This window comes from Oncorhynchus clarkii, chromosome 24 (assembly GCF_045791955.1).
Source record: "Oncorhynchus clarkii lewisi isolate Uvic-CL-2024 chromosome 24, UVic_Ocla_1.0, whole genome shotgun sequence".
NCBI classification, from domain to species: domain Eukaryota; kingdom Metazoa; phylum Chordata; class Actinopteri; order Salmoniformes; family Salmonidae; genus Oncorhynchus; species Oncorhynchus clarkii.
Window position 1 is genome coordinate 14314838 of NC_092170.1, and position 24121 is coordinate 14338958.

The 24121-nt window shown below is 49.1% G+C and overlaps 1 protein-coding gene across 1 annotated transcript in view; it reads left to right on the top strand.

The window, feature by feature from the left end:
* The window catches only part of LOC139382290 (IQCJ-SCHIP1 readthrough transcript protein-like), a 331185-nt gene that overhangs the window by 93006 nt on the left and 214058 nt on the right, over nucleotides 1-24121 (top strand). Inside the window, exons 6-8 of the mRNA XM_071126172.1 lie at nucleotides 141-205; nucleotides 422-487; nucleotides 658-796. Of these exons, the coding sequence (XP_070982273.1) occupies nucleotides 141-205; nucleotides 422-487; nucleotides 658-796 (270 nt within the window). The remainder of the gene's footprint in view (nucleotides 1-140; nucleotides 206-421; nucleotides 488-657; nucleotides 797-24121) is intronic.

Sequence of the window (24121 nt, forward strand, 5' to 3'; positions counted from 1 at the left end):
GAAGGAGATGAGAAAAATAGGGTTTATTTTCTGTACAGTATGGCTGTCTGAGAGATTGTTGTTGTAATCCCTTTCCATTTCCGTCTCTCTCTCTCTCTCTCCTTCTCTCTCTCTCTCCTCTCTCTTTCACTCTCTCATAGGGTGAACTGAAGAGCCTCCAGACTGGCTTAAAGCATATCAATGATGAAAGCATTCAGCTGCAGAGGTACTGTAGGTTGGCACACATACACACATGTGCACTGTAAAACTCAATTTCCCAGCAGTGGGGACCAGGGCATCTCTGTGTAATTACTGATAACCCCGACACTGGCACTGGAAAGATTAGAACTCAGCTCTGTGTACTTGTAGTTATTACACTCTCTCACCCCCCCCCCCCCTCTCTCTCTTTCCTCCTCCCTACACTTCTCTATCTCCCTCTCAGTCACCAGCTGACTACAGACCTTGAGAACAACTTCAACATGCCCCCACTGGAGACCAAAGTGTTGATGTGAGTTGGTGTGTGTGTGTGTGTGTGTGTGTGTGTGTGTGTGTGTGTGTGTGTGTGTGTGTGTGTGTGTGTGTGTGTGTGTGTGTGTGTGTGTGTGTGCGAGCGTGTGTGTGTGAACGTGTGTGTGAACGTGTGTGTTTCACTCTTGGCTATGTGTGTATGTTTTTTAGTATCCAGCGTGCCTGGCGTGACTTCCTCCAGAGACAGGAAGTGATGGAGAAGAGGAGCCCCTCCCCTCCCTCCCTCTCCTCCTTTGACAAGATGAGCACGTCCATCAGCATGACCACTCTATCAGATGGCATCACCCCTGTAAGTCCCACCCATCTTTGCACTGAATACCGCTGGTGAACTGTCTATGTCATTGTGTGGGACTTACTTTTTACTGAAGCAAACAAATGGTGTGGGTCAGATGGAATCTACAAGATATATTTTCAATACTAGCCCTATTGATGTGGTGTGCCGGTATATTGCATGTCTTGTCCAGCAGAGGGCGGTGTCCCTCTGCTCATTCCTCCCTGCCAGATGCAGGCTCACTCACAGGCACTTGAGGGAGGGATCAGCTGGGTAAATAATAAGATGATCACGTCCATAGACCCTCAACTCATCCAGCTGGATGGCGAGTGAGAGAGGTACTCTTAAGTGTCAATGTATTGTCATAGTAATCTCCAAGTCATCGTCTAGGTTAAGCGTCAGGTCAAGCTGTTGGCTTCAAGGTGCCCACTCAATGCTGCAGAGAGAAATAGGATTATGATTCTGGGGTAAACTATACTGAACAATAATATAAACGCGTATAAACATGTAAAATATTGGTCCCAAGTTTCATGAGCTGAAATAAAAGATACCAGAAATGTTCCAAACGCTCAAAAAGCTTATTTCTCTAAAACTTTACATCCCTGTTAATGAGCATTTCTCATTTGCCAAGAAAACCCATCCACCTGACAGGTGTGGCATATCAATAAGCTGATTAAACGGTATGATCATTACACAGGTGCACCTTGTGCTGGGGACAATAAACGTTTTTGTCACACAACACAATCCCACAGACGAGAGAGCGTGCAATTAGCATGCTAACTGCAGGAATGTCCACCAGAGCTGTTGCCAGAAAACTGAATGTTAATTTCTCTACCATAAGCCGACCTCCAACATCGTTTTAGTGAATTTGGCAGTATGTCCAACCGGTCTCACAACCGCAGACAACATGTAACCACGCCAACCCAGGACCTGCACAAACTGTCAGAAACCGCCCCAGGGAAGCTCAAGTGTGTTCTTCACGGATGAATCCTGGTTTCAACTGTTCCAGGCAGATGGCAGCCAGCTTGTATGGCGTCGTGTGGGCGAGCGGTTTGCTGATGTCATAGTTGTGAATAGAGTGCCCCATGGTGGTGGTGAAGTTATGGTATGGGCAGACATAAACTATGGACAATGAACACAATTGCATATTATCAATGGCAATTTGGATTCACAGAGATACCGTGACGATATCCTGAGGCTCATTGTCGTTGTTTTTTTTAAGGAATCTGTGACCAACAGATGCATATCTGTATTCCCAGTCATGAGAGATCTATAGATTAGGGCCTAATGAATGTATTTATGTTGACGGATTTCCTCATATGCTGATGTTCCTACTCGAATAACTCCTTTCTCTCTCATTCTGTCTGTCCTCTTTCATAGTGCTGTGAGAAAGACAGGCTAACCGTTCCTCACATATTATTTCATGGCTTTATTTTCCTGATGTATCACACGAATGTCACTTCTCTATTCTATTGTCTCTTCCTGTAACATCTCTCCTTTAACACCCCTCCTGTAACTCCCCTCCTGTAACACCCCTCCTGTAACATCCCTCCTGTCCCTCCTGTAACATCCCTCCTGTAACTCCCCTCCTGTAACATCTCTCCTTTAACATCCCTCCTGTAACATCCCTCCTGTAACATCCCTCCTGTAACTCCCCTCCTGTAACATCTCTCCTTTAACATCCCTCCTGTAACTCCCCTCCTGTAACTCCCTTCCTGTAACATCCCTCCTGTAACATCCCTCCTTTATTGTGATGCAGTGGTGAAAGGGACAGTGCTGCCCTGTTGGAATTTTTAATGGGTCCGTTTCTGTCGACCCAGCGATATGTTCCACGTTCCCTCCAGGGCCGGTTTGCACACACACACACACACACACACACACACACACACACACACACACACACACACACACACACACACACACACACACACACACACACACACACACACACACACACACACACACAGACAGAGAGAAGAAGAAGTCATATTTTCATGGGACACAGTGACTGGGTGCTGGGTGGCCGTTTCCATCCACACTGATTGAATTTGTAACCTTTGTGCCAGTGATATCAGTCTCTGCCAAAAGCCTGCATGTGTCTGTCAATGTGGGACCACCGCACTCGGTGGAGTGTGTGTGTGTGTGTGTGTGTGTGTGTGTGTGTGTGTGTGTGTGTGTGTGTGTGTGTGTGTGTGTGTGTGCTTCCTTATTTGTAAGTAGTTCACTGGAACGTTCCATCTCTATCTCCTTGAGTCTGTACAAAGTGAAAGGTTTGTGATGTACTAAAGGTTAGGGTTGTATAGTTATGTGTCTTAGAATTCATTCAGATATACTGCAGAGTCACTATAGTGACACAATGAAATACCGCATTAGAAGTTCTCCTACTGTATTTTGCAATTTATGACCAAATAACTCCTGCAGTGTTGCCCATTTCCTTTCCAAGGCAAGAGGTAGAAATTATAGTTTTCATTAAATGAGAACATAACAAAACTCTGGCTTTTATGCCCCTATATCAATCAGCAGCCGTCTGTTTTTATTTATTTATACTGCGTCAAAACACAGCCCGCAGCTCAAACACACCCACATACACACACACACACACACACACACACACACACACACACACACACACACACACACACACACACACACACACAGGCTGTTTGTTGGAATGGGAGATTTAGTAGTAGCCGGTAATGTTGGAGGTTTGACTAAATGCTAGAACATTGCTAGTTAACTGTTCTGGAGTAGAAACATGATCATTGAATATAATAGACAGTAAGGAATAGACAGTAATCGATTCTGAAATATGACTTTTTTCTGCCAAGGACTATCAGAGCTCTGGCTGTCACTGTCCACTGGGTGCTGCTCTGTGAGGAGGTGCAGTTACAGAGACTGGCCACTAGAGGAAAGTGTTGCACCACAGTAGCTCCTCATGCTATGGACAGAACTGATATACTGTAGAAGCTAAGTCCTCTGATGGTATGGACTAGACACTAGAGTATCCTAAAATCAGATAATAGATTACGGACATCTTTATTAAGAACCTGCAACAAGTTTGAGTTTGTGAGTGCATATGTAATGTAGGTATGTGCTAGGTTGTGAGTTGTGTGTGTGGGCTGGTGTCTGGTGCCTGGTGGTGAAGGGCACATGGGACATGCCAGTCCATCTGCCCTGCTGAAGTGCAGTGGGACTGGGCTAGAGCAGAGCATCACTGGTCCTCTTACCACCAGCTGCCATGGTTATCCCTCTCCTCCCTGTCGATCACTCCCTCCTCCCCTCCCTCCATCTGCTCTCTCCTCACCCTCTCTTTCCAAAGTCCAACCTCACTTCCTTTCACTCATCCCCTATTCCCCTAATACATGTGTGTGTGTGCATGCGTGTGTGGGTGGGTGTGTGCATGTTTGTGTGCGTGCAGCTGCAGTACACAGCAGGTGAACGGATCCAGCAGTGTTATTATTTCGCTCTATATTTAGCAGGTAGTGTTGTGCATGGAGGAGAGAAGAGGAGAAAAACACAGAGCTCCACAGAGAGCTGGTTACCATAGAAATGAATTAAGATCTTGTACCAGCAAATAGCCTCTTTTTCACTGTTCATGGTAAACACAGACATAGAGATGTTTAGGCTCTGGCTAAACAGTGTTCCTGCCACTGTTTTATTCAATGGAATTAGCAGCCCATTGTGACATCATCATCGACAGACAGCATATTCCATTCATAGTTCTCCCAGCGATTCAGGTGAAGGTCAAGTCATACACATTATGGAGAACAGAGCTCCAGCCATCACAGCCAACATTGGTTCCTTGTCTTCTTTTGTCAACTTGTTATTGTTTTGCCTTGGCAGCAATGTATATTTTGTAGAATAGGCATGGCCTATTATCCAGGCAAAAACACAGTAGAAAATACCTCACTTTATGACATCGTTGATGGATGGTGATGGATGGATGTGGGTTTTCTCTGTCTTGTTGTCCATTTTACAAAACCCCCCAGGCTCTGTTTGGTCCCTAGACTCATATTTACTGTAAATGATCATCATAGTTGACCTTTGTGTCTTACATAGTAGTTGATCATCCTCTACGGCTTTGGCCTATCCATGTAACAACATGGAGGACTAGGATGAGGTCAGGCATTATATTTCAAATGTTGCCTTAAAATGTTTGAATTTATGATTAACTTTGAAATATGTAGATTTGGGGAACAATTTTATTTTTTAGCCCTGCATTGCTGTTTCCATTAATGATACAAAGCCCCAAAGCCCCACTCCCTCTGTGCTGATAAAACAGAATACCACCTAATACATCAATGGTTGTGTATGGTAAGTATGCTAATACAACATAAGGTTGTACTAATTGTGACACGCCTGCCAGTCCTTGATTGACAGAATCATTAGTGGCCTTTTCACCTTTCAGCACTCAGGAACAATAAAACATTTTTTTTACACCAAATACTAAAATACACATATGAACAACAACTTACAGACGAACACAAAAAACGACTACATCTCATCTGCCCAGACCCGCATGTTCACCCCCCCCCCCCCCCCCCCCCCCTAGTGCCTGCATGTTCACCCCCCCCCCCCTCCCTAGTGCCTGCATGTTCACACCCCCCTCCCTAGTGCCTGCATGTTCACCCCCCCCCTCCCTAGTGCCTGCATGTTCACCCCCCCCCCTCCCTAGTGCCTGCATGTTCACACCCCCCTCCCTAGTGCCTGCATGTTCACACCCCCTCCCTAGTGCCTGCATCTTCACACCCCCTCCCTAGTGCCTGCATGTTCACACCCCCTCCCTAGTGCCTGCATGTTCACACCCCCTCCCTAGTGCCTGCATGTTCACACCCCCCTCCCTAGTGCCTGCATGTTCACACCCCCTCCCTAGTGCCTGCATGTTCACACCCCCCTCCCTAGTGCCTGCATGTTCACCCCCCCCCTCCCTAGTGCCTGCATGTTCACACCCCCCTCCCTAGTGCCTGCATGTTCACACACCCCTCCCTAGTGCCTGCATGTTCACCCCCCCTCCCTAGTGCCTGCATGTTCACACCCCCCCCCCCCCCCCCCCCCTAGTGCCTGCATGTTCACACCCCCTCCCTAGTGCCTGCATGTTTACACCCCCTCCCTAGTGCCTGCATGTTCACACCCCCCCCCCCCCCCCCTAGTGCCTGCATGTTCACACCCCCTCCCTAGTGCCTGCATGTTCACACCCCCTCCCTAGTGCCTGCATTATGGTTTGCCACAAGGCCTGTTTTTCTCCGTCACCCAGGCTATTTCAATATTTCAATAATAAATCATTTGATTTTTCCATTGTGTTAATGAAGGCCGTTTGATTTAATTCCAAGTTTTACATTTTTAGTATACTTTTTTCAGGAACAATCTAACCCCAGAAATATAATTTATAGAACAGACAACCATTTCTATTCCATTTCCATTCCATTTGAATCACAGCAGCAGAATGACTGAATTAATATCTATAATGTTGATTACTGCTCTATACATGAAAGCACTGTGGTCTCTGGTCTGTCTGTGTGGCTTTTTGTCTCTGGCTGTGTGAAGGATGTGTGTTCTCATGACCCCAGTGTAATGGGAGAGGGACAGACAGGTCTGTCTCTGCTAATCACCTACCGCATACAGCTATGACACACACATTGTCCCTCTTTGGATTGGTCATACACCCTGAGGTGTGTAATACAGTATGTCCTGTATAATGTGTCATTTCAGTGGCAGATTGTGTGTTACATGCTCTGGTATGAATGAGCCCTACAGTACGTTCCATCCTTCCACTGTGTGACATCGAATCTCAGTGTAATGCCTTTCTAATACCACAAGGGGTCGCTGTTTTGCTGTGGTGGTTCCCATGCAGGATATAGTCCTGTTCGAATACTTTGAACATGTATCCGTCTTTCCTTCCATCCTTCCTTCCTTCCTTGAAGTATTCACAGATATGTGTTACTGTAGCTGAGCAGACCTCTCTCCTTCCTCCCTTTCTCTCTCTCTGTTTCTGATAAGGCCAGGTAAGAGGCCTCTCCATTCAACAGGCCAGATAATTACCCATTATCAGTCATTTGCTAATTAAAGGAATGAAGAGAACACTTCTTTATTTTCCTTTTTTTCATCTCCCTCCACTTCTATCTGCCCACAATACTACTGCTTGCTCTCCCCCTCTCCTCGTCTCTCTCTCTCCCCTTCTCTCTCTCTCTCCATCTCTCCCCTTCTCTCTCTCTCTCTCTCTCCCTCTCCCCTTCTCTCTCTCTCTCTCTCTCTCTCCACCTCTCCCCTTCTCTCTCTCTCTCCCCCTCTCCCCTTCTCTCTCTCTCTCTCTCTCCCTCTCCCCTTCTCTCTCTCTCTCTCTCTCTCTCCACCTCTCCCCTTCTCTCTCTCCACCTCTCCCCTTCTCTCTCTCTCTCCATCTCTCCCCTTCTCTCTCTCTCTCTCTCTCTCCCTCTCCCCTTCTCTCTCTCTCTCCCCCTCTCTCTCTCTCTCTCCCCCCCCTCTCTCTCTCTATCTCTCTCTCCTCCCCTCTCTCTCTCTCTCTCCCACCCTCTCTCTCTCTTTCTCTCTCTCTCTCCCCTTCTCTCTCTCTCCCCCTCTCCCCTTCTCTCTCTCTCCCCCTCTCCCCTTCTCTCTCTCTCTCCCCCTCTCCCCTTCTCTCTCTCTCTCTCTCTCTGTCTCTCCCCCTCTCCCCTTCTCTCTCTCTCTCCCTATCCCCTTCTCTCTCTCTCTCTCCCCCTCTCCCCTTCTCTCTCTCTCTCTCTCCACCTCTTATTCTCCTTTTCTCTTTGAGCCTTTTAATGCCACTTGGATAAAATATTTAGATGTTTCAGGATTGCGTCAGCATTCTGAATAAGGTGCTGGGTTTTTCCATTTCTTTCCCTCCCCTCTCCACCCCCCCAACCCCCCTCTCTCTGTGTTAACTGTACAGACCCAGAGGTCTCTCTCTGTCTTCAGACCCCAACCACGTGATCTTCAGCAATCCCACTTTACCCAGCAACAAGGCCTAATGGATCATTAATGTCTGATTGAGGACCGGTGTATATAAAGAATAGCAGGTTGATGCAATTATGAATAGCCCCTTCTCTGTTATTTATTCATCTGGGTTTAAATGAGGTCGTCAAGGCAAAATGAACCGCACGAGCTGCAACTGAGGAGTGTCGCATTCCAGCATTGTTTCCAGAATGCTGCGTGATAGTTTTTGGTTTGTGTGGTTAAATATTGGGTAAGGAGATGGTTGTCTCTAAGATGAAGACTGATCTCTGGGGAAGTAAGTTATGCTGATCACTGATACCCATACTGCTGAATGATCACCAGTCCTATATAGGAAAAGCTCTCCATGGTTGGAACACTATGATAAAACCATCATCATAAAACCTCCAGTCTGTCTGTCTGATATCCACTCACTGGACTCAGCAGACAGGAAGTCTGGAGACAATGGACAGGATATGAGGGTGAATATGGTCTATCAGAGACCTGTAGCCACTATAGCCCTTGTACGACTTATTCACAAGATCTCATAGTTTCTCTTCAGAATTCGACGTATTATGGATGAATGTCTATTTCTGATGTGTTCGTTCCGTGTGGTTACATGGTTAAAACAGACACAACTCAAAGGGTTAAGTTTAGGTATTCATTCAGAGTGGTTAAAGTTAAAGCTATGGTTTGCGGAAGTCTTCAAAATAAATAATAATGAAATAATGAAAAATTGAGGTGCTATTTCCATCGGTATTCACAGTAATGTCTGGGTTTACCATCAGTATTCAAAGTAATGTCAGGGTTTACCATCAGTATTCACAGTAAGGGTAGCCTAGTGGTTAGAGCGTTGGACTAGTAACCGGAAGGTTGCGAGTTCAAACCCCCGAGCTGACAAGGTACAAATCTGTCGTTCTGCCCCTGAACAGGCAGTTCACTGTTCCTAGGCCGTCATTGAAAATAATTATTCACAGTCATGTCAGGGTTTATTCACAGTAATGTCAGGGTTTATTCACAGTATTCACAGTAATGTCAGGGTTTACCATCAGTATTCACAGTAATGTCAGGGTTTACCATCAGTATTCACAGTAATGTCTGGGTTTACCATTAGTATTCACAGTAATGTCAGGGTTTATTCACAGTAATGTCAGGGTTTACCATCAGTATTCACAGTAATGTCAGGGTTTACCATCAGTATTCACAGTAATGTCTGGGTTTACCATTAGTATTCACAGTAATGTCAGGGTTTATTCACAGTAATGTCTGGGTTTACCATTAGTATTCACAGTCATGTCAGGGTTTATTCACAGTAATGTCAGGGTTTATTCACAGTATTCACAGTAATGTCAGGGTTTACCATCAGTATTCACAGTCATGTCTGGGTTTACCATCAGTATTCACAGTAATGTCTGGGTTTACCATCAGTATTCACAGTAATGTCAAGGTTTACCATCAGTATTCACAGTAATGTCAGGGTTTACCATCAGTATTCACAGTAATGTCAGAGTTTACCATCAGTATTCACAGTAATGTCTGAGTTTACCATCAGTATTCACAGTAATGTCACAGTTCATAGTAAAGTGCAGTGGTCTAAGCAGCGTGCTGTGGCAAGCAGCATCACGAGTTCGCTCCCAGTGCTAGCTAATTATTGTTATTTTTTCTGGTAAGTGCAAGAAGACATGTAATCAAAGTCTTCAGGACCTTTTCAAACATCCAAAATCTCAGTGTGTTTCTAGTGATCAGTCTGGACTTATTAGGGAGTAATGTATGAAAATGAGTAGGAGTGTATAGGTGGGTGAAGGGAAGGTGTTGTCTAGCTGTGTGAAGGTAACAGCTCACTGAAATGAGCCATGCCTTCCTGTGCTCCTTTTAACCATCGCTCACTGGCAACAATGTTTTATTAACAGGAGAAAGAGCAGTGATGTTCACAGTAATAGAGGGGAAACACACACACTGAGGAGAAAGAACGAGGAAAGGGGAAATTGCATCTCCTTATTAAATTTGCAACTTAGAATAAGTAATGCACCTGTCATCCGTGTGTGTGTGTGTGTGTGTGTGTGTGTGTGTGTGTGTGTGTGTGTGTGTGTGTGTGTGTGTGTGTGTGTGTGTGTGTGTGTGTGTGTGTGTGTGTGAGTGCAATTTCCTTGGGTAGAGAGCAGAGGAATAGCCTGCAGCTCTGTATGCGTGCAGCCTAATTTCCCCCATAATCCACCCCTCCCATTATCTGCATAATCATTATTCTCCGTGGATTCTACATTAAGGAGAGAGGGAAGAGAGCAATGGAGGGAAGAGATGGAGAGGGAAAAGGGGAGGATGAAGCTTCACTCTCGTTTAAATGTCAGAGACCATTCATGCTCCGCTGCATTTTGAATTATTTACGTTGTCGCTGTGTGTAGGTGTAGAATGTGTGTTTGTTCTAACTATCCTTCTCTTTATCCTCTCTCTCTCTCTCTCTCTCTCTATGTCCCCTGCCACATCATCGCTTCCTCATTTATTATGTCTTTTTGAAGAGCTAGCCACAGTAAATGAGCTTATTGAACTCTGAACATTTTATCTGTCCTCTGACCAAACCAACCAGCCTGACTGATAGCAGTAGCTGGTGAGCCGTGGGAAAACCTGACTGACAGAATGTGGAGTGGGAGAGCTGATTGGACGTGTGTGTTCTGTCACCGTGGCCTTGTTCGCATAAAGCTCTGATTCTGTTTTACTACTGAACACGCAGTCTATCGCTGTAACGCGAGAGAGAGAGAGAGAGAGAGAGAGAGTGAGAGAGAGAGAGAGAGAGTGAGAGAGAGAGAGAGAGAGAGAGAGAGAGAGGGAGAGAGAGAGAGGGAATTTGGTTTTGCGGTTTATTGCTTCGGCATTTGTAGACTCCAGAAGTCCCAGTAAGCGAAGAGGAAAAATGAAGACAGCGTATCTAACAGAGGGGAGATAAAAAGAGGAGAAAGAGCTCATTCTCATTTCATTCAGAGTGGTCTGGTCTCCGGAGGATGATTAAATGATTTCTGATTAATGAAAAGATGGAGCAGACTTGCCTCGCTGTTCCTGTCTTCCTCTGCTCTCTAAAACACAGCAAGGCCCGACAGAATCCATTTTCAAAATGACATCTTGGAGGGAGAAATGATTTGAAAGTAGATGAAACACAAACATTCTCTCTCTCTCTCTCTCCCTCTCTCTCCCTCTCTCTCTCTCTCTCTCTCTCTCGCTCTCTCTCTATATATACAGTGCCTTGCGAAAGTATTCGCCCCCCTTGAACTTTGCGACCTTTTGTCACATTTCAGGCTTCAAACATAAAGATATAAAACTGTATTTTTTTGTGAAGAATCAACAACAAGTGGGACACAATCATGAAGTGGAACGACATTTATTGGATATTTCAAACTTTTTTAACAAATCAAAAACTGAAAAATTGGGTGTGCAAAATTATTCAGCCCCCTTAAGTTAATACTTTGTAGCGCCACCTTTTGCTGCGATTACAGCTGTAAGTCGCTTGGGGTATGTCTCTATCAGTTTTGCACATCGAGAGACTGAAATGTTTTCCCATTCCTCCTTGCAAAACAGCTCGAGCTCAGTGAGGTTGGATGGAGAGCATTTGTGAACAGCAGTTTTCAGTTCTTTCCACAGATTCTCGATTGGATTCAGGTCTGGACTTTGACTTGGCCATTCTAACACCTGGATATGTTTATTTTTGAACCATTCCATTGTAGATTTTGCTTTATGTTTTGGATCATTGTCTTGTTGGAAGACAAATCTCCGTCCCAGTATCAGGTCTTTTGCAGACTCCATCAGGTTTTCTTCCAGAATGGTCCTGTATTTGGCTCCATCCATCTTCCCATCAATTTTAACCATCTTCCCTGTCCCTGCTGAAGAAAAGCAGGCCCAAACCATGATGCTGCCACCACCATGTTTGACAGTGGGGATGGTGTGTTCAGCTGTGTTGCTTTTACGCCAAACATAACGTTTTGCATTGTTGCCAAAAAGTTCAATTTTGGTTTCATCTGACCAGAGCACCTTCTTCCACATGTTTGGTGTGTCTCCCAGGTGGCTTGTGGCAAACTTTAAACGACACTTTTTATGGATATCTTTAAGAAATGGCTTTCTTCTTGCCACTCTTCCATAAAGGCCAGATTTGTGCAATATACAACTGATTGTTGTCCTATGGACAGAGTCTCCCACCTCAGCTGTAGATCTCTGCAGTTCATCCAGAGTGATCATGGGCCTCTTGGCTGCATCTCTGATCAGTCTTCTTCTTGTATGAGCTGAAAGTTTAGAGGGACGGCCAGGTCTTGGTAGATTTGCAGTGGTCTGATACTCCTTCCATTTCAATATTATCGCTTGCACAATGCTCCTTGGGATGTTTAAAGCTTGGGAAATCTTTTTGTATCCAAATCCGGCTTTAAACTTCTTCACAACAGTATCTCGGACCTGCCTGGTGTGTTCCTTGTTCTTCATGATGCTCTCTGCGCTTTTAACAGACCTCTGAGACTATCACAGTGCAGGTGCATTTATACGGAGACTTGATTACACACAGGTGGATTGTATTTATCATCATTAGTCATTTAGGTCAACATTGGATCATTCAGAGATCCTCACTGAACTTCTGGAGAGAGTTTGCTGTACTGAAAGTAAAGGGGCTGAATAATTTTGCACACCCAATTTTTCAGTTTTTGATTTGTTAAAAAAGTTTGAAATATCCAATAAATGTCGTTCCACTTCATGATTGTGTCCCACTTGTTGTTGATTCTTCAGAAAAAAATACAGTTTTATATCTTTATGTTTGAAGCCTGAAATGTGGCAAAAGGTCGCAAAGTTCAAGGGGGCCGAATACTTTCGCAAGGCACTGTATATATATATCCCCCCCCCCCTCTCTCTCTCTCTTTCTCTCTCTCTCCATAACCCTCCATAACCCTCCATAACCCTCCATAACCCTCTCCATAACCCTTATCCTAATCCTAAACTTATCCCTTATCCTAACCCTTATTCTAAACCTTACCCTAGCCTTAAATGTAATATTAGCAAGCAGTTTCTTATCAACATATAGTCAGTTGCTTATCAGTAGATAGTTTGTTGATAGTAGGACCGTCTGTAGAGGATATACAGATGGATATTCGGGACCATCCAAATAAAGTGTGACCGAAGCACTTTGCAGGGGAGCAGATAGTACTTAATAAAGCAAATACATGACCTTTTCTTATAGTACACGGTCACAACCTTCATACAAGTCTCACCATTGACCTTTCAAATTTGGGAGAACGAAAGTTCCCATTGGTCTAGCAATGAATATATTGAAAAGATATTGAATTGAATAGTTTCTTTCCCGGCACAATTGTGACGTATTAGATTGTCATATTATTCACTGAATATACTAGTTTATGACATGCAGTCGTGTTGGCTCTGTCTGACTGAGTAGAGCTATAGGCACAAGCCACACGGCTGAGGGAGAGTTATACCTTCTCAGCTGCTGCTTAAAAGCCTCTGTCCCTGAAAGAGAGGGAGGGGGGAATAAAGAGAGGGAGGGAGGGGGACCATGTAGTGTGTAGCTTCTTTACGCCTCATTGGCCCAGTAAACTGATATTGGCTGTGCACTCTTTAACATCACAACAATCACATCAACATCTCTGGGGCCCCACCGCAATTACCATCATCAGCTATAACTCTGCCCTTGTTATTCAGCCCGTGACTGTATTTGCAATTTAAATCATGTTTTCGACCCCCTAACTGTTTTTGCATTAGTGAGAGAGAGACAGAGAGAGCGAGAGAGAGATAGAGGGGGCAGTAGGGAGAGAGAGAGAGAGAGGGGGCAGTAGAGAGAGAGAGAGAGAGAGAGAGAGAGAGAGAGGGCAGTAGGGAGAGAGAGAGAGAGAGAGGGCAGTAGGGAGAGAGAGAGAGGGCAGTAGGGAGAGAGAGAGAGAGAGAGCAGTAGGGAGAGAGAGAGAGAGGGCAGTAGGGAGAGAGAGAGAGAGAGAGAGGGGGCAGTAGAGAGAGAGAGAGAGAGAGAGAGAGAGAGAGAGAGAGGGCAGTAGGGAGAGAGAGAGAGAGAGAGAGAGAGAGAGAGAGATGTGGGGCAGTAGGGAGAGAGAGAGAGAGAGGGCAGTAGAGAGAGAGAGAGGGCAGTAGGGAGAGAGAGAGAGAGAGAGAGAGAGAGAGGGCAGTAGGGAGAGAGAGAGAGAGGGCAGTAGGGAGAGAGAGAGGGCAGTAGGGAGAGAGAGAGAGCAGTAGGGAGAGAGAGAGGGCATTAGGGAGAGAGAGAGAGCAGTAGGGAGAGAGAGAGAGGGCAGTAGGGAGAGAGAGAGAGAGAGAGCAGTAGGGAGAGAGAGAGAGAGGGCAGTAGGGAGAGAGAGAGAGAGAGAGGGGGCAGTAGAGAGAGAGAGAGAGAGAGAGAGAGAGAGAGAGAGAGAGAGAGAGGGGCATTAGGGAGAGAGAGAGAGAGAGAGAGGGCAGTAGGGAGAGAGAGAGAGGGCAGTAGGAAGAGAGAGAGAGAGAGGGCAGTAGGGAGAGAGAGAGGGCAGTAGGGAGAGAGAGAGAGAGGGCAGTAGGGAGAGAGAGAGAGACAGAGGGCAGTAGAGAGAGAGAGAGAGATGACAGTAGGGAGAGAGAGAGAGAGGTTAGTAGGGAGAGAGAGAGAGAGAGAGAGAGAGAGAGAGAGAGGGGCAGTAGGGAGAGAGAGAGAGGGCAGTAGGGAGAGAGAGAGAGGGCAGTAGGGAGAGAGAGAGAGAGAGAGAGGGCAGTAGGGAGAGAGAGAGAGAGAGAGAGAGAGAGAGGGCAGTATGGAAAGAGAGAGAGACAGAGGGCAGTAGGGAAAGAGAGAGAGAGAGGGCAGTAGGGAGAGAGAGAGAGGTCAGTAGGGAGAGAGAAAGAGACAGAGTGCAGTAGGGAGAGAGAGAGAGAGAGAGAGAGAGAGAGAGAGAGAGAGAGAGAGGGCAGTAGGGAGAGAGAGAGAGAGAGAGAGAGAGAGATGTGGGGCAGTAGGGAGAGAGAGAGAGAGAGGGCAGTAGAGAGAGAGAGAGGGCAGTAGGGAGAGAGAGAGAGAGAGAGAGAGAGAGAGAGAGGGCAGTAGGGAGAGAGAGAGAGAGGGCAGTAGGGAGAGAGAGAGAGCAGTAGGGAGAGAGAGAGGGCATTAGGGAGAGAGAGAGAGAGAGAGAGAGAGGGCAGTAGGGAGAGAGAGAGAGAGGGCAGTAGGGAGAGAGAGAGGGCAGTAGGGAGAGAGAGAGAGCAGTAGGGAGAGAGAGAGGGCATTAGGGAGAGAGAGAGAGCAGTAGGGAGAGAGAGAGAGAGGGGGCAGTAGGGAGAGAGCGAGAGAGAGAGCAGTAGGGAGAGAGAGAGAGAGCAGTAGGGAGAGAGAGAGAGAGAGCAGTAGGGAGAGAGTGAGAGAGAGAGAGAGAGAGGGCAGTAGGGAGAGAGAGAGAGCAGTAGGGAGAGAGCGAGAGAGAGAGCAGTAGGGAGAGAGAGAGAGAGAGAGAGCAGTAGGGAGAGAGAGAGAGAGAGCAGTAGGGAGAGAGCGAGAGAGAGAGCAGTAGGGAGAGAGAGAGAGAGCAGTAGGGAGAGAGCGAGAGAGAGAGCAGTAGGGAGAGAGAGAGAGCAGTAGGGAGAGAGAGAGAGAGAGAGAGGGCAGTAGGGAGAGAGATAGAGGGCAGTAGGGGGAGAGAGAGAGAGAGAGAGAGAGAGAGAGAGGGCAGTAGGGAGAGAGAGAGAGCAGTAAGGAGAGAGAGAGAGAGAGAGAGGGCAGTAGGGAGAGAGAGAGAGCAGTAGGGAGAGAGCGAGAGAGAGAGCAGTTGGGAGAGACAGAGAGCAGTAGAGAGAGAGAGAGAGCAGTAGGGAGAGAGCGAGAGAGAGAGCAGTAGGGAGAGAGAGAGAGAGCAGTAGAGAGAGAGCGAGAGAGAGCAGTAGGGAGAGAGAGAGAGAGCAGTAGGGAGAGAGAGAAAGAGAGCAGTAGGGAGAGAGCGAGAAAGAGCAGTAGGGAGAGAGCGAGAGAGAGAGCAGTAGGGAGAGAGAGCGAATGAGAAAGAGAGATGAGGGAAAGCAGCAGAGAGAGAGAGGGAGGATTGGAGATGCAGAGCAGGCCTGTCTGTCTGGAGAGAGAGAGAGAGAGCAGTAGGGAGAGAGTGAGAGAGAGAGCAGTAGGGAGAGAGAGAGAGAGCAGTAGGGAGAGAGCGAGAGAGAGCAGTAGAGAGAGAGAGAGAGAGAGGGCAGTAGGGAGAGAGAGAGAGAGAGAGGGGCAGTAGGGAGAGAGAGAGAGAGAGGGCAGTAGGGAGAGAGAGAGCAGTAGGGAGAGAGGGAGTGCATTAGGGAGAGAGAGAGAGAGAGAGAGAGAGAGAGAGAGAGAGGGAAGTAGGGAGAGAGAGAGAGAGGGCAGTAGGGAGAGAGAGAGAGAGGGCATTAGGGAGAGAGAGAGAGCAGTAGGGAGAGAGAGAGAGAGGCAGTAGGGAGAGAGATAGAGCAGTAGGGAGAGAGCGAGAGAGAGAGCAGTAGGGAGAGAGAGAGCGAGAGCAGTAGGGAGAGACAGAGAGAGAGCAGTAGGGAGAGTGTGAGAGAGAGCAGTAGGGAGAGAGTGAGAGAGAGAGAGAGAGGGCAGTAGGGAGAGAGAGAGAGAGAGAGGGCAGTAGGGAGAGAGAGAGAGGGCAGTAGGGAGAGAGAGAGAGAGAGAGCTGTAGGGAGAGAGAGAGAGAGGGCAGTAGGGAGAGAGAGAGAGAGAGAGGGGGCAGTAGAGAGAGAGAGAGAGAGAGAGAGAGAGAGAGAGAGAGAGAGAGAGGGCAGTAGGGAGAGAGAGAGAGAGAGAGAGAGAGAGAGATGTGGGGCAGTAGGGAGAGAGAGAGAGAGAGGGCAGTAGAGAGAGAGAGAGGGCAGTAGGGAGAGAGAGAGAGAGAGAGAGAGAGAGAGGGCTGTAGGGAGAGAGAGAGAGAGGGCAGTAGGGAGAGAGAGAGAGCAGTAGGGAGAGAGAGAGGGCATTAGGGAGAGAGAGAGAGAGAGAGAGAGAGGGCAGTAGGGAGAGAGAGAGAGAGGGCAGTAGGGAGAGAGAGAGGGCAGTAGGGAGAGAGAGAGAGCAGTAGGGAGAGAGAGAGAGAGGGCAGTAGGGAGAGAGAGAGAGAGAGAGGGGGCAGTAGAGAGAGAGAGAGAGAGAGAGAGAGAGAGAGAGAGAGAGAGAGAGAGAGAGGGCAGTAGGGAGAGAGAGAGAGAGAGAGAGGGCAGTAGGGAGAGAGAGAGAGGGCAGTAGGAAGAGAGAGAGAGAGAGAGGGCAGTAGGGAGAGAGAGAGGGCAGTAGGGAGAGAGAGAGAGAGGGCAGTAGGGAGAGAGAGAGAGACAGAGGGCAGTAGAGAGAGAGAGAGAGATGACAGTAGGGAGAGAGAGAGAGAGGTTAGTAGGGAGAGAGAGAGAGAGAGAGAGAGAGAGAGAGAGGGCAGTAGGGAGAGAGAGAGAGGGCAGTAGGGAGAGAGAGAGAGGGCAGTAGGGAGAGAGAGAGAGAGAGAGAGGGCAGTAGGGAGAGAGAGAGAGAGAGAGAGAGAGGGCAGTATGGAAAGAGAGAGAGACAGAGGGCAGTAGGGAAAGAGAGAGAGAGAGGGCAGTAGGGAGAGAGAGAGAGGTCAGTAGGGAGAGAGAAAGAGACAGAGTGCAGTAGGGAGAGAGAGAGAGAGAGAGAGAGAGAGAGAGAGAGAGAGGGCAGTAGGGAGAGAGAGAGAGAGAGAGAGAGAGAGAGATGTGGGGCAGTAGGGAGAGAGAGAGAGAGAGGGCAGTAGAGAGAGAGAGAGGGCAGTAGGGAGAGAGAGAGAGAGAGAGAGAGAGAGAGAGGGCAGTAGGGAGAGAGAGAGAGAGGGCAGTAGGGAGAGAGAGAGAGCAGTAGGGAGAGAGAGAGGGCATTAGGGAGAGAGAGAGAGAGAGAGAGAGAGAGAGGGCAGTAGGGAGAGAGAGAGAGAGGGCAGTAGGGAGAGAGAGAGGGCAGTAGGGAGAGAGAGAGAGCAGTAGGGAGAGAGAGAGGGCATTAGCGAGAGAGAGAGAGCAGTAGGGAGAGAGAGAGAGAGGGGGCAGTAGGGAGAGAGCGAGAGAGAGAGCAGTAGGGAGAGAGAGAGAGAGCAGTAGGGAGAGAGAGAGAGAGAGCAGTAGGGAGAGAGTGAGAGAGAGAGAGAGAGGGCAGTAGGGAGAGAGAGAGAGCAGTAGGGAGAGAGCGAGAGAGAGAGCAGTAGGGAGAGAGAGAGAGAGAGAGAGCAGTAGGGAGAGAGCGAGAGAGAGAGCAGTAGGGAGAGAGAGAGAGAGCAGTAGGGAGAGAGCGAGAGAGAGAGCAGTAGGGAGAGAGAGAGAGCAGTAGGGAGAGAGAGAGAGAGAGAGAGAGGGCAGTAGGGAGAGAGATAGAGGGCAGTAGGGGGAGAGAGAGAGAGAGAGAGAGAGAGAGGGCAGTAGGGAGAGAGAGAGAGCAGTAAGGAGAGAGAGAGAGAGAGAGAGGGCAGTAGTGAGAGAGAGAGAGCAGTAGGGAGAGAGCGAGAGAGAGAGCAGTTGGGAGAGACAGAGAGCAGTAGAGAGAGAGAGAGAGCAGTAGGGAGAGAGCGAGAGAGAGAGCAGTAGGGAGAGAGAGAGAGAGCAGTAGAGAGAGAGCGAGAGAGAGCAGTAGGGAGAGAGAGAGAGAGCAGTAGGGAGAGAGAGAAAGAGAGCAGTAGGGAGAGAGCGAGAAAGAGCAGTAGGGAGAGAGCGAGAGAGAGAGCAGTAGGGAGAGAGAGCGAATGAGAAAGAGAGATGAGGGAAAGCAGCAGAGAGAGAGAGGGAGGATTGGAGATGCAGAGCAGGCCTGTCTGTCTGGAGAGAGAGAGAGAGAGCAGTAGGGAGAGAGTGAGAGAGAGAGCAGTAGGGAGAGAGAGAGAGAGCAGTAGGGAGAGAGCGAGAGAGAGCAGTAGAGAGAGAGAGAGAGAGAGGGCAGTAGGGAGAGAGAGAGAGAGAGGGGGCAGTAGGGAGAGAGAGAGAGAGGGGGCAGTAGGGAGAGAGAGAGCAGTAGGGAGAGAGGGAGTGCATTAGGGAGAGAGAGAGAGAGAGAGAGAGAGAGAGAGAGAGAGGGAAGTAGGGAGAGAGAGAGAGAGGGCAGTAGGGAGAGAGAGAGAGGGCAGTAGGGAGAGAGAGAGAGAGGGCATTAGGGAGAGAGAGAGAGCAGTAGGGAGAGAGAGAGAGAGGCAGTAGGGAGAGAGAGAGAGCAGTAGGGAGAGAGCGAGAGAGAGAGCAGTAGGGAGAGAGAGAGCGAGAGCAGTAGGGAGAGACAGAGAGAGAGCAGTAGGGAGAGTGTGAGAGAGAGCAGTAGGGAGAGAGAGAGAGGGCAGTAGGGAGAGAGAGAGAGAGAGAGAGAGAGAGAGAGAGAGAGAGAGAGAGAGAGAGAGAGAGAGAGAGAGAGGGAGGGGGCAGTAGGGAGAGAGAGAGAGGGCAGTAGGGAGAGAGAGAGAGGGCAGTAGGGAGAGAGAGAGAGAGGGCATTAGGGAGAGAGAGAGCAGTAGGGAGAGAGAGAGAGAGGCAGTAGGGAGAGAGAGAGAGCAGTAGGGAGAGAGCGAGAGAGAGAGCAGTAGGGAGAGAGAGAGCGAGAGCAGTAGGGAGAGACAGAGAGAGAGCAGTAGGGAGAGTGTGAGAGAGAGCAGTAGGGAGAGAGAGAGGGCAGTAGGGAGAGAGAGAGAGCAGTAGGTAGAGAGAGAGAGAGAGCAGTAGTGAGAGAGAGAGAGAGAGAGCAGTAGGGAGAGAGAGAGCAGTAGGGAGAGAGCGAGAGAGAGAGAGAGAGAGAGAGAGAGAGAGAGAGAGAGAGGGCAGTAGGGAGAGAGAGAGAGGGCAGTAGGGAGAGAGAGAGAGAGAGAGAGAGAGAGAGAGAGAGAGAGAGAGGGCAGTAGGGAGAGAGAGAGAGAGAGGGCAGTAGGGAGAGAGAGAGAGCAGTAGGGAGAGAGAGATGGCATTAGGGAGAGAGAGAGAGCAGTAGGTAGAGAGAGAGAGAGAGCAGTAGTGAGAGAGAGAGAGAGAGCAGTAGGGAGAGAGCGAGAGAGAGAGCAGTAGGGAGAGAGAGAGCAGTAGGGAGAGAGCGAGAGAGAGCAGTAGGGAGAGAGAGAGAGCAGTAGGGAGAGAGAGAGAGAGAGGGCAGTAGGAAGAGAGAGAGAGAGAGAGAGAGGGCAGTAGGGAGAGAGAGAGAGGGCAGTAGGGGGAGAGAGAGAGAGAGAGAGAGAGAGAGAGAGAGAGAGAGAGAGAGAGAGAGAGGGGGGCAGTAGGGAGAGAGAGAGATAGAGGGGGCAGTAGAGAGAGAGAGAGAGAGAGAGAGAGAGAGAGAGAGAGAGAGGGCAGTAGGGAGAGAGAGAGAGAGAGATAGGGCAGTAGGGAGAGAGAGAGAGGGCAGTAGGGAGAGAGAGAGAGAGCAGTAAGGAGAGAGAGAGAGAGAGAGGGCAGTAGGGAGAGAGAGAGAGCAGTAGGGAGAGAGCGAGAGAGAGAGCAGTAGGGAGAGAGAGAGAGAGCAGTAGAGAGAGAGAGAGAGCAGTAGGGAGAGAGCGAGAGAGAGAGCAGTAGGGAGAGAGAGAGAGAGCAGTAGGGAGAGAGCGAGAGAGAGCAGTAGGGAGAGAGAGAGAGAGCAGTAGGGAGAGAGAGAGAGAGAGCAGTAGGGAGAGAGCGAGAGAGAGCAGTAGGGAGAGAGCGAGAGAGAGAGCAGTAGGGAGAGAGAGCGAATGAGAAAGAGAGAGGAGGGAAAGCAGCAGAGAGAGAGAGGGAGGATTGGAGATGCAGAGCAGGCCTGTCTGGTAGTAGTTTATAGGTCCTCTCTTCTCTCAGCTAGCGTCTTCCCGTCAGAGACAGAGCGAGGCCCGCTGAGAGTTAGGGAGACGTGGGGGGGTATGAGTACAGGTTGTTTACATATGAGGTAGACAGACGGAGAGAAAAGCTGGAGAGGAGACTCAGGTCCATGGTTGTCAGCGGGGAGAAAGTGGGGAGGGAGATACTGATTAGAGAGCGTGATGAGAGGGGAGGGGTGAGAGGAACTCCGGTAGAGTGCTGTCAAGGAGTAGCGAGAGGGATGAGAGGGGTGAGAGGGGGTGGAGGGAGTCAAGAAGGGAGTGAGGGGTGAGGAGAGGCAGAGGGGTGAGAGGGGTGAGGAGAGGCATAGGGGTGAGGAGAGGCAGAGGGGTGAAAGGGGTGAGGAGAGGCAGAGGCAGAGAGGTGAGATGGGTGAGGAGAGGCAGAGGGGTGATGAGAGGCAGAGGGGTGAGAAGGGTGAGGAGAGGCAGAAGGGTGAGGAGAGGCAGAGGGGTGCGGAGAGGCAGAGGGGTTAGAGGGGTGAGGAGATGCAGAGGGGTGAGAGGGGTGAGGAGAGGCAGAGGGTGAGGAGAGGCAGAGGGGTGAGATGGGTGAGGAGAGGCAGAGGGGTGAGAGGGGTGAGGAGAGGCAGAGGGGTGAGAGGGGTGAGGAGAGGCAGAGGGGTGAGAGGGGTGAGGAGAGGCAGAGGGGTGAGGAGAGGCAGAGGGGTGAGCTGGAGTATCATCGCTGGAGTAACCTGGTTTCCCCCGGTAACATCAGATGGTGTGACGGTATGCCAGCCTGTCACAGAGCACGGAAGGACTTCACAGAAACTCTCCGAGATACGATTCACAGAATTAGAGAACGTCTCTCAGAGAGCAAAAGAGAGGAAGCAGCTTTCAGAGAGAGGGGGGAGAGAGAAGGAAGGAGGGAGAGAGCTGATAATTAGGATGAAAAACAGTGTTTCCAGTTCCGTCGAGAAACGGAAGATGTCAAGTTGAAGTGTACTAATTTAACCCAGCATGCATTGCCAACCGGGGGGCTGAAAGGACGTGGCACTCAGGTGAAGCGGGTGATACAGGGGTGACAGAAGGGAGGGGTGGGGCTAGGTTAGTATTTCTGATTCTTACATTCGGGTGTGGAAGGCGAAATAAAGGTGTTTTATACAATAATTAGTTTGGCACAATCCTAACATGCACACAGCTTAAAGTTTGAACTTTTAATCAATGCATAATTTACACAATACCTATTTCCCAATAAGGATTCTGCCCATATAGCACTCAGTACATCTCAGTATTGTTTTGCTGTTTGTATATTGCTCTGAGAGCTTGCCTGTAAAACTCAAGGGGTTTACTCCCTGTACCAGTGGGATTGACACCACCCACTTTCCCATAAATATGGCTTTGGATCAAAGTAGCGTCTAGAAATCCTGTTTCCCTGTCTGGGTGTTGACACAGAATTCTTGCAACTTTCATTTGACTGCAGAACACACACCTCCCCCTCACCCGTTAGTGTCGTCTTGCCACCTCAGTCAACTTCGGGGTCATGAACTCTGCTAGCTGAGACTCTGGGAAAACACACTTTCTAGGGACTCTGGGAAATTGTGTGTCTGTCTGTACAGTATGTCTGTGTTCCTCAGTTCCTTTGTGGAAAGAGAGAAGAGAAATCGTCAGATACTGTACTGAAATGCTGAAATCCAACTTTGAAGGCCTTGCAGTTTATGATCATTGGTTTAAATAAACTGGGACTAAGAATAGCAAAAGATGAACATTTACCAGGTATGTCTGAAGCGATGGGAAGTTTTGGGAGGTATTTTGTCGATAGCTACTGAGAGAGTGGTATTGATTATAGTTATGGAAATCACAGTCTTGCCAGACATAATTGCTATTGTTCTCCTCCTGTCCTTCATTTGAGTTATTAGTTCATTGTCTCCAATGCACACTGGGTATTTTGGTCATCTGCGTAGATAAATATTTCATTGAGGTCATTTCCATTCTCCGTATAGCAATTGTCTCTAGCCATTAAAGGAAACTCTATGGAAATGGATCTGTCCTTGGCAATGTAAATATATTCAAATCACACTACATAAATCACGTCATCTAATATAGTGCAATGTCACTCATTTGCATATGTTTCAGAGTTTTTTTACAAATTCAATAACGTAAAATGAATACATGATACAAAGAGAGAGGAGGCGCTGGAGAGGTAAAGAGATGGGGGGAATGGGTAGAGAGAGGAGGAGCTGGAGATGTAGAGAGATGGGGGGAATGGGTAGAGAGAGGAGGCGCTGGAGAGGTAGAGAGATGGGGGGAATGGGTAGAGAGAGGAGGTGCTGGAGAGGTAGAGAGATGGGGGGAATGGGTAGAGAGAGGAGGCGCTGGAGAGGTAGAGAGATGGGGGGAATGGGTAGAGAGAGGAGGCGCTGGAGATGTAAAGAGATGGGGGGAATGGGTAGAGAGAGGAGGCGCTGGAGATGTAGAGAGATGGGGGGAATGGGTAGAGAGAGGAGGCGCTGGAGAGGTAGAGAGATGGGGGGAATGGGTAGAGAGAGGAGGCGCTGGAGATGTAGAGAGATGGGGGGAATGGGTAGAGAGAGGAGGCGCTGGAGAGGTAGAGAGATGGGGGGAATGGGTAGAGAGAGGAGGTGCTGGAGAGGTAGAGAGATGGGGGAATGGGTAGAGAGAGGAGGCGCTGGAGAGGTAGAGAGATGGGGGAATGGGTAGAGAGAGGAGGCGCTGGAGAGGTAGAGAGATGGGGGGAATGGGTAGAGAGAGGAGGCGCTGGAGATGTAGAGAGATGGGGGGAATGGGTAGAGAGAGGAGGCGCTGGAGAGGTAGAGAGATGGGGGGAATGGGTAGAGAGAGGAGGTGCTGGAGAGGTAGAGAGATGGGGGAATGGGTAGAGAGAGGAGGCGCTGGAGAGGTAGAGAGATGGGGGAATGGGTAGAGAGAGGAGGCGCTGGAGAGGTAGAGAGATGGGGGGAATGGGTAGAGAGAGGAGGTGCTGGAGAGGTAGAGAGATGGGGGGAATGGGTAGAGAGAGAGAAGGCGCTGGAGAGGTAGAGAGATGGGTGGAGTGGGTAGAGAGAGAGGAGGCGCTGGAGAGGTAGAGAGATGGGTGGAATGGGTAGAGAGAGGAGGTGCTGGAGAGGTAGAGAGATGGGGGGAATGGGTAGAGAGAGGAGGTGCTGGAGAGGTAGAGAGATGGGGGGAATGGGTAGAGAGAGAGGAGGCGCTGGAGAGGTAGAGAGATGGGGGGAATGGGTAGAGAGAGAGGAGGCGCTGGAGAGGTAGAGAGATGGGGGGAATGGGTAGAGAGAGGAGGCGCTGGAGAGGTAGAGAGATGGGGGGAATGGGTAGAGAGAGGAGGTGCTGGAGAGGTAGAGAGATGGGGGGAATGGGTAGAGAGAGGAGGCGCTGGAGAGGTAGAGAGATGGGGGGAATGGGTAGAGAGAGGAGGCGCTGGAGATGTAAAGAGATGGGGGGAATGGGTAGAGAGAGGAGGCGCTGGAGATGTAGAGAGATGGGGGGAATGGGTAGAGAGAGGAGGCGCTGGAGAGGTAGAGAGATGGGGGGAATGGGTAGAGAGAGGAGGCGCTGGAGATGTAGAGAGATGGGGGGAATGGGTAGAGAGAGGAGGCGCTGGAGAGGTAGAGAGATGGGGGGA